Raw genomic sequence first — 9,984 nt, forward strand, 5'->3', positions numbered from 1 at the left:
GCTGCTGCCGCTTCTCCCTGGCAGCCGGCGGGGACGCACTCTCTCCTCCCGGCGATGCTCAGCCCGCGCCCCTCGCCGCGTCCCCTCACCAGGGCCCCCGGCGACCCCGGCCCCAGGGGCGCCGCGGGCGGGGGGGCGCGGGGAGCACAGGAGGCTGGGCGGGGCCCGCGCATGCGCAGCGCGGCGCGGCGCTGGGGATAAAAGGGCGGCTGGGGCGGCGCGGGAGCAGCGCTGAGGCAGCGGGAGGCGAAGGAGGAACTCGAGACGAGCGCGGGGACGAAGCCCTTGGTTTCTTGCCTTTAAGCCACCGACCCTCCTTTCCCAGCCGTCGCCGCCATGGTGAAGACCGTGGGCAGCCTGGTGAGTCCGATGGGCGAGGCGGCCATGTCCTTTAGCCGTGAGAGGGGCGGGCGGCGGGATGAGCATCATTTCCCCGACAGGCGGGCGAACGGGGAGGGAGAGCTGCTGGGGGCAGCTAGGCAGTCAGGGGACCCTGCTTGGGCTGCCCTGGGCTCCCGAGAGGCCTTGGCCTGCGGGAGATGGCGGGTGAGAGCCGGTGTGCTGCCCGGGCAGGCGGAGCCTGCTTCACCCATGCGGCGGGAACGGGGGAAACCGCGCGGAGGGCTCGGTCAGACCAGAGGGAGGGAACAAATAACTGCGCGAGCTGAGACTTCGGGGAGTCGGAATGAGCAGGGAGGTGATGCAACTTCACATTATGACAGGTTGTTGCTCATCGCACTTTAAAGTCTTAAGGAAAAGGCTTCGTTTCTCAAGCGGGTAGCAGGGTACTACAGCGACAGGAGGAGAGGACACAGTCTTACGCTGCGTCAGGGGAGGTTTAGGCTGGACATTAGGAGGAATTTCTTAAAAGACAGGGTGATTAGACGTTGGAATGGGCTTCCCAGGGAGGTGGTGGAGTCACCGTCCCCGGAGATGTTTAAAGAAGCACTGGATGTGGCACTCAGTGCTATGGTCTGGTTGACAGTGTGGTGTTGGGTCACAAAGAGTCGGCGATCTCCGAGGTCTTTTCCAACCTAACGGATTTTGTGATGCAGTACCCTAATTTAGCAGTCCTGATTTGCCTTATGTACTGCTAGTGTGTAGAGGACTAGACGGGTTTCTTGGAGTTTGGCCTAAGTTCTCTTTCCTTTCTGGGTAGGAGATAATGGAAAAATGAATCCATTTTTCTTGACTTGAATGGGACTGCTAGAGCCTATTACCCATACTTATATAGCAGGAGTTGCTGGCATAAGTAGTATTTCCCTTGTAATGCTGCTGTCTGACATATTCACTATGCTAATGCAGTGCATCACTTTTTGGATGATTCTGTGAATACAAACACATCTGTGGCTTTGAGGTACAGAATAGTAATAAAGCCTAGACCAACACGTGGAGAATACCATGCTGCTGATGAAATAGCATGTGGTCTTGTGCACAGCAGCTGATGTGGTTGATAGACAACAATAGAGTATTTGTTAGCTGTAACTTAGGAACCCAAGTCTCAAAAAATATTCTCCGTGCAAACTTAGCAAGCTTTTCATTTCAGGAACAATCCTGTTTGGCTAGTCTCGCCTTTTGAACTTGAAATTTGGTGCAAGTGTCAGTTTGATCTCATTTTGAGGCATCTGCAAGTGATGCTGTGTGGCATCCTGTGAGGCCCCAAAAAACTCGCTCTACAAGGTCTTTAACAGGGCTTACAGTTGTTCATGTACTCTGAGTTAGACACGGGGGAGAAATACTGACAAGATATTCTCAAGAGGTCAAAATAACAAAAAAGACTTTACTGGCAACTTTAGAAAATCAGAGAACTTTGACAAAAGGTTTAGTGCAACATTCAGTCTACATAAAACACTTCTCAAAGCATTAACTTAGCCCATTCAGCTTAGCAACTCTAAGTCTGTTTGATTGCAGGTTACTCAAAAATTCTGAGAAGAGGGAATTAGAAGAAGAAAAAGACAGAAAATATATAGAAAAGGGCACATATAGCTACTAACTCCTGGGTCCCAGAGGTGTTCCGCTGCTAGAAATTCCAATAGGAGGTAGGGTCAAGACATGTGCTAGCAGCATGTTCGACCTTAAATACCCCTCGCCTCCAGTGTGCCTGTGACTGGCGGCCACTGTGCGGCTTGGATACAGTCTCTTAAGGATGGGGTGTGTGGGGCGGTGCACTGCCTCACCGGAGCAAGGCCTGACCTGCCCCTTCCCCCACACATTTGCACTCCAAAATGTTTTGAGACCTCAGTTTTTCCAGTCTCTCACACATGCAAGTTTGTTTTCTAGGCTGTGCTCTTCTACAGCCAGTTCACTTTATAAATGTAAAGCATGTCAGACCTCTCCCACTGGACCGCAAAAGTGTTGACATCTGGTACATAAATATACAAACTAACACTTGTGATCCCAGCTCAAAAACCGGTGAATGCCGGAAGCTCCTTAAGAATGAAATGCCTTACCATTCAGGTCCTGGAGAGAGAATGGTGTGTGAATGCAACCTCAAACTGTTGTTCTGCTTTGCATCTTTTCCCCCTTCTCTGTGGTGGCACAGGAGGGGCAGACTTTTGGTGTAAGATTTGAGGGTTTTGTTACACACAGGAACAGATTACACATGGCAAGTCAAACCTGGCTCTGAAGGAAGAGCCTGTTCTAAATTAGCCAGGCTTCCACTATCCTCCTAGCTGTGAGCATTGATTAATCGTCTGCTTTAGTTAAAGCACTGTTAAAAGCTGAGTTTTGTTGCTCATCCATGGAGAGTGTGGACTCAACAGTCATGCTGACAGCAGCATTTTAACATCAGTAACACCCAGAGTATTCAAGCACAGTGCAACTGGGATTTCTGGATTAATTCTGGTTTTCAGTAAAGCACATTTGTATTTTTCTGATACAAAGGGGAAAACCCATTCTTGCACTGTCTGCAAGGACTTCTATGAGTGAGAGCTAGCTAGATGTGCCCCTTCTCCCTACACATCTCTCCAGAAACACTCACTTCTGAAGAATGGCTATTTTCAGGGTGCTTGACTGATCCCGCTGTAGTACCTGCTAGAGCACAGAAGGAGAAGTATTTTGGTTGATTTGTAGTGGTCTTGAGATGAGTGACTAGTGTAAGAGGGTTTGGCTGTGGGACATACTGCCTTTTATAGTAGAAGGTAATGGGGTATATAAACTTTAAAAGCTGGTGCTGTCAAAGCTTTCCTCTTCATTCTAGCTGCCTCTCTTGTTATTTGAGTTAAAGAAAATGCTGAAAAATTGCAGCTTCAGCTACAAGTGATAGTTTTAGAAGTGGTGTGTGCTAGGGAGTTCATGCAGTTGAACCTTTGGTCTGTTTATGCTAGCTTCCGTATTTAAAAAAACCTCACTAAATTACATAGTAACCATAGGCAGTCAGCTGATGACTGGGCAAGTTCAAGGGTAACTTGATATGTGTTGAAAATAATGTTTACAACCAAACTTTAATCAAATCTGCCAGATAGTGTGGCGCTATCTTATCTATTGCTGAGAGCAGCAGACTCCTTTCAGCACCATCTGTGGCCAGCAGCCTCCTTTTTGAAGGAGGTACTGGGAACCTCTGAGGCACTAGAGGCTTTCATTATTAGAGCTTCTTACTTGGCTCTTGGGAACAGATGCCTGCTACCAATGTGTTTGTTGAAGGTAGCATGCCCTTTTCTGCTGGACAACAATAGAAGCAAAATTGACATCTTGTGTGTGTTCAGGGAGGTTGCAGTTAAATATTTAAGAAAAAAAAAAAAACAAAGAACAAACCAATATTGACTAGTGTGCTAGCTGAGGCTTCCCCCAGTGAGCTGTAACCTGAAGAAAATGTTCTTTAACAAAGCTGTAAGATCCTCTCAAAGCGTGACAAAATAGTCTTGTGATGGGGGGTTCTCCTTCTGGTAACAGATTTTTTTTAGTTTTTTATATGAAAGCTTGTCACTTAACAGTTAATATGAAAGGCAACTAGTGAAGTCAGTTGGACAGGTCAAGCAGCTTGTTTTTTGTTTTGTTCCTGCTACTGTCTTCCTTCCTCCAGAGTCCTCCAGAGAAATTAAGCTCACTAGAAAAACTTTTGGAACTTCATGCTAGTTCGATATTTTCTAACTTGCAGGGGTAACACCTTCAGACCCAGCATCTCTTTTAACTGTCCTACAGCAATTTTGGCTGATATTAGAGAGGGTTTACAGGGTAACACCTGATTTGTAGTCAGGACCAGGTCACCACCAGTGGTGAATGGTATGTGACCAGCTGTAATTACGATGCCATCCCACTTTCCCTTTGTTCTATGCAATAGCAAACCTGAGGTATGTAGCCATATGATTAACACATTCCAGGGCTGGGCGTCCTTTTGCAGAATACAGTAATTATGTAGCTGGACAGGAGACTTACAGGTTAAAAGAGGATGGTCAAACTGGCAGCTGTGGGAAGTGGAATCAATAGAGTGGTGATGTTACAGTGCAGAGGTCTGAGAAGTTATACCAAAAATCAATATTAGGATTTCAAGGCCAAAAGAAGTGAGGCTTGATTGAGGAACTTGCACTATAAGTAAGTACTGGGAGGGAGCAGCAATCGTGGATTGCTGTGTAAAGGGACATTAAACTCTGTTGGTGGGAATGAGTGCAGGAATGCATACTTTGTCAGTACAGGAGTAGGGGAATGTAGGGAGACAGGAAAACTTAACTGTTCCCATCTCTTTCAGAATGAGAGTATGTGGTGTGCAGTGTTACAACAGATCTTGTATCAGAGTAGACTGTTATGTCCAAGATGCAAAGATGGAAAAACCAACATGGATGCTGTATCTCTGAAGAGAGCTACGTGGGGAGGGAAAAAGTCTGTTAACAGGGAGATGTAAAGCTGAGTGTATTTGAAAGTTACAGGAAGCTGTGGAGACTTTCACAGAGGATTATACATACATAAGAATGTTCATGCAGGATCTCTGCTTGCTTGTTAAATACACTCATGTCCAGTTTGACTGTGTGCACTTTTGGCTCCTCACCTGCATGACATTCTTTAGCTTACTAGAGTTAAGTCTCAGTTTATTGTGGCTGATTGCAGAAGCTGGTATGAATTAGTTAACTCCTCCTGCACTGCAAAACCAACCCCTGTGTACATCTGGCAAGTAACCACACTCCTTTCAGTCAGCTGTTGCTGACAGGACTCCAGTGCTTTGCTCTCTTAAGCTGGGGGGACTAAAGCAGCTATCTTTTGAAGTTTATACTAACAGTTCTCCTGAAGCTTGATTGCCAAGACAACGAAGTTGAAAATCATTGAAGTGGCTTGTACTTTCTTTGAGTGTCAGGAAGTAGGTGGCCAGCACTTTCTGCTTCTGCCTGAGATACTTGTTAGCCTTTCGCTAGCATGCAAGTATTTATTGCTTTTAATGTCTTTCAGTTCTATTAAAGCATTCACTTTTTGACCAGCAAAAATGAGAAGTGGCATGTAAGAATGTTTAGTTCCAAGGAATATTGTCCATAGATGATTGGTGTGACTAAGTGTAACACACAGATTTGAAGACTCTGAATAAGTATTGGGTGTTTATTTGTGTAGTCTGTATGTGTAGCATTGCTTTGGCTAGTGATGTCAAATGTGGGTTCACTTGGCAACATAACTATCCTATGAGGCTGCTTTCAAAAACATGCTTTAGAGTAAAACACACAATATCATTTTAATGTTAGCTGTTGACTGGAAAAGTCACCAGGGTGGAGGACTGTACAAAGGTTTGTGTCTGTCCTTTTCAAATTCTGCAAAGGAAAGTCTGTCCCAGAAGAAAATAAATCTTGCTACCAATCCAGAAATGAGATCTAGATTATAAAAAACAGTAAGGATCACATTTTGGGGATAACACAGAGCTGGCAGAGTCGAGCATCATAACTAGAGAATTTCTAGCTTGTTCCCACAATTCAGTGAGTTAGACTGACTGAGCATTTTGGCTGTTTTCTAATTGGAGAGTCATAAGACACTGACTGCTGCTAACACCAATGAAAGCAATTCATATTGAAGCACTTACATGATGGTACAAATAACCCAGTTAAGTGTTTAAGACCTGCCATAATGATTAGTGTGTTAGGTCTGAGAGCAAGCCAGCATTGGGATTAGTCTTATATCATTTAGGAAAGGAGGGGAGAATCATTAATGTGTTCAATATTTTTTTTTTGTAGGTTGAATTTGAGGCAGAACTGAAATCTGCTGGTGAGAAGCTTATAGTAGTTGATTTCTCTGCCACGTGGTGTGGACCATGCAAAATGATCAAGCCCTTTTTCCATGTAAGTAGTTTTTCTGGGTTTATTTCTGCATTAAACTGTATATAAATGTTTGTGTTGCTTGACAATAACATGGAGGAAAATTCCTTTTATGTGATTGCCAGCATTTCCTGGAAAAAGAAGATGCAGAAGTATCTGTTTTTAAGACTACCAAGTGAAATAGACTGACCTTTGATATAGCTGGGAACTATAGCTGGAACTGGTTTAGCTTTTGTCCTGGTGCTTAAATGTATTTCAGGTCTGCAGAGACCTGCCAGTTGCATTGCTTTAAGCAGTAGGATACAGAGAGGAAACAATGCTTACCCTTCTGTAAACAGTTAATGTAACTTCTCCAGCTGCGTTTAGGTGGCCATGTTATCTCCTGATAAAGTAGGAGAAACAGTAGCATCTTTTGGTGATCAGCTAAAGGCTGCAAAGAGGGCCTTCCACCTATGTCTTGGGATATGTGGGTCCTTGTGGGAAGGACAGGTTTCCACAGACTCTTGCAGAAACAGTCTGGAGCAGAATAAAACATTTTTACTGTGGTAGTAAAATAGCTGCTTTAAGATAACAAAGCATGTATCACTAGCAGTTTAAGCAGCACCAGCCTTTCAATTTACATGAATGCATCTTTTCAGGAAGCTTTCCTGGAAAGCAACTGCATAGTTATTTTTATTTCTTTCTAGAGTTTGTGTGAGAAGTATGGTGATGTGGTGTTCATAGAGATCGATGTGGATGATGCCCAGGTAAGCTGTGGGGTGGTGCTGAGGGAAGACAGCTAAGGACTTCCACACAAGTGACAGAGAATTCTTTTCAAAATGTCTTCACACACACTAAAAACAGGAGTTTACTTCAACTTAAAATTGAAACATAGGGATTTAGCTGGAAAGAATGATTTTTTTTTTTTTTTTTTTTTTTTGGAGAATACCTGAACAGAACAAACTGCCTTGGTTATCAGCACCCTTGAAATCCTATGGCATGTGTCAGATAACTTGGGAGCACTGACCCTTTACTTTGGGAGGGAGCATTAGTCTAAGGTCTTAAGCTGCTTTGATGCAATCTTCATTAAACCTAATGGTTCAAAACCTACTGATCTGTCTGGTCTCTCCACTGCTCTTGGCACTGTTTTGTCTTTCATTAAAAATGAAATTAGGTCTTGAATTAAGTGCAATAAAATGTCTGCGGTATTGCAGTTTCAGCATTGTCAAATAGGTACTTGAAAAATGTTACATGGAAGCCCAAGAGTTGCCATAGGGCTCTTGTGGCCTACAAACAGACATCTGTTTTGATGCAGAGGTTTTTTCCAAACACAGAGTACAGGTTAAGATTAAGTTTTTGCTATTGCATGAACTAAATGTTGAAGAGGGGATCTTGAAGGCTTACTTCAGGGAGATGTTAATACTGCACTGGTTTTACTAGTAGTGGACAAGTAGAAGTGCTTTTTACTTTATCTCGAGCAGCAGTGACTTTACTCTGTCACCTAAACAGAAGTCAGCTAGAGTGGGTTCTAAATTCAACATCCTTGAGAATATACCCAGTTGAAAAATTGTTTTTTGTCTCTTCCAGGATGTCGCTTCACACTGCGATGTGAAGTGCATGCCAACGTTCCAGTTCTACAAGAACGGAAAGAAGGTAGGCTCTGCTTTTTTGGAACTGGAGCAGGCAAGCTAAATGCTTGAAAGAAGACTGGGAGTGTTGGACTACTTAGTCTGCCTTCTCTTGATTATGTCTCTGTGGCACCACTAGCATTAAGGCACTCCTGAGAGCAAGCAAGTTCATCTTAGTACCTCAGCAAATGTAACCAGCAGTTAACTGGTGATGCAAACTGTTGTTCACAGGTAGTGAACTGAGTTAGTTACAGGTCAATCTTACAGGCTGAGCTTCATGAGAGATAGTGGGGTGAGATGTCAGTGTTAAGACTGCTGGTCTATCTGCCTAGCACCCTGCTCTTTACTTGGTCAGTGTTTGTTATCTGGATGCAGCTTGTGTTCAAGCAGAGACATGACTATAGGTGCCTGTGGAATCCCACCCAAACAGAAGTCTCTAACCTGGTTGAGGTTATATACAACTAACAACTGTTTAGCTTATTTCACGCAGAGGCTGTATAACCTTTGAAGTGAAGGTCCTGTCCCTGTTAAAGGACTGAACAGACCTCTTGTATCTGCTCTGCCAAGAGATGGTTGAGATGGGATGCAGAATGTGCTCTGACAGCACAGTGGGCTGCCTGTGCAGGGCCGTTTGAGTAGCTCTGTGCCTGAACTTCCTGAGCTGAATGTGTTGTCTTAGGCTTTTAGTTTGCCAAGCAAGCTGAAGGTAGGCTTTTCTAAAGGAAAACAGTGCTTGGATGTAAGTTTCATGGCTGAAGGGGATGGAATGATACCCTGTATAGTTGAGTGTCACATGTAGGGTGACTTTCAGTTCAATATGGGGTCAGTCTGAACCTTTGACAGGTCTGTTAGGGTGAATTTACACAACTTTGTGATGTTATTGAAAGAATTGTGATTACAGCATGACAGTCAGTGTGTTGCATTTTATATCAAGCAAGAAGTTTCATGGCCTGTAGTGTAGTCTGCTCTGTAGCTTGTACCCCTGTAGATACAGGAAGACAGAGCTGCTGGTTTTGAGACAGCGGAGGAATGTTGTTTCTATCATTTTGCTCTGTAAGTTGCAAAAAGAACAGTTCTCACAGGAGAAGCCAGGTGCAGGGGTAGGTCATTTGGAACAGTCCTTCCAGAATTTGATTGGTAGGGTCCCGAGCAAGCCAAGGTGACTTTAAGCTGCCTCTGATATGTGGGGACCTTCAGAGTCTCTTTAAGCCTCTTTGGGTCTTCCACAATCTTGATTCAGGATCAGTGATAGTATTTTGTTTTGCATGTGTGGGAAATAAATACATGGATATCTGCAAAATACTCCGTTTTGAGGATGGGAAAAATTTTAGGTTTTAGCAGAATTGAATAGGTGTGTATGTGACTGGATGCTATGCAACTAATGTTAAGAAGCATTGAATGCAAGAGTTCTAAAAATCAATCTCTCTTTACAGGTGCAGGAGTTCTCTGGGGCCAATAAAGAGAAGCTGGAAGAGACCATTAAAAGTCTAGTCTAATCTCCAGCCATGAAGACATTGAAGCATGACTGCTTTGGCTAAATTACAGCCTGTAACTTTTCTACTTAAAAAAAAACCACAAAAAAACCAACAACTAAACAAGCTAGCTAGATTAAGTGGTGCAAACTATCTTCTTGGTCCATGTATATGAGTACAATAAAGTATAAACTCTTCACTTTTGGATATTGCTGTGTATTTAACAAAAATGTTAAGAATTCTGTGTCAGGTGGGTGTCAGATTTTGCTGTGTTAAAGGAGTACTGTCTGGATACAAAGACTTGTCAAAGGCAACCTCATCTATTGTTGACATGGGATAGCCATGATGGTTGCTTTAGGAGAAGTCTGCTGCCACCTTACTCAGATGATAGTCACCAGGCTATAATCTGGTTTTAAAATATAGAAAGGGGAGTTGGAGAAAAGATGGTGATCACTGGGTAGGATAGTTCTTTCTTTTGTTAAAAGACTTTTTAAATGTTTCAAGCTGCATTTTAGACTTCAAAGCTAAGACTTGTTCTTCCAGAGCATAATACCAATCCTACCATGGAAGTGCAAAGTAGGACTTGAACTTGCTGCATTTTTGCCTTTTCAGTTCTTCCTTGTCATTGGCATGTGTACCTTCTGGTTCTATTACTAACAAAGTGTGTTTAGTCTGAGTTGG

The 9,984-nt window shown here is 43.7% G+C and overlaps 1 protein-coding gene across 1 annotated transcript; it reads left to right on the top strand.

The window, feature by feature from the left end:
- The first annotated feature begins 231 nt into the window (after window positions 1–231).
- Window positions 232–9,502, top strand: LOC138103427 (thioredoxin). The gene is made up of 5 exons (XM_069001718.1): window positions 232–360; window positions 6,144–6,248; window positions 6,911–6,970; window positions 7,791–7,856; window positions 9,265–9,502. Exons 1-5 carry the CDS (start codon window positions 337–339, stop codon window positions 9,325–9,327), a joined length of 318 nt encoding a protein of 105 aa, XP_068857819.1. The 5' UTR covers window positions 232–336; the 3' UTR covers window positions 9,328–9,502.
- The last annotated feature ends 482 nt before the right edge of the window (window positions 9,503–9,984 follow it).

The sequence above is a fragment of the Aphelocoma coerulescens genome (assembly GCF_041296385.1).
Source record: "Aphelocoma coerulescens isolate FSJ_1873_10779 chromosome Z unlocalized genomic scaffold, UR_Acoe_1.0 ChrZ, whole genome shotgun sequence".
NCBI lineage: Eukaryota > Metazoa > Chordata > Aves > Passeriformes > Corvidae > Aphelocoma > Aphelocoma coerulescens.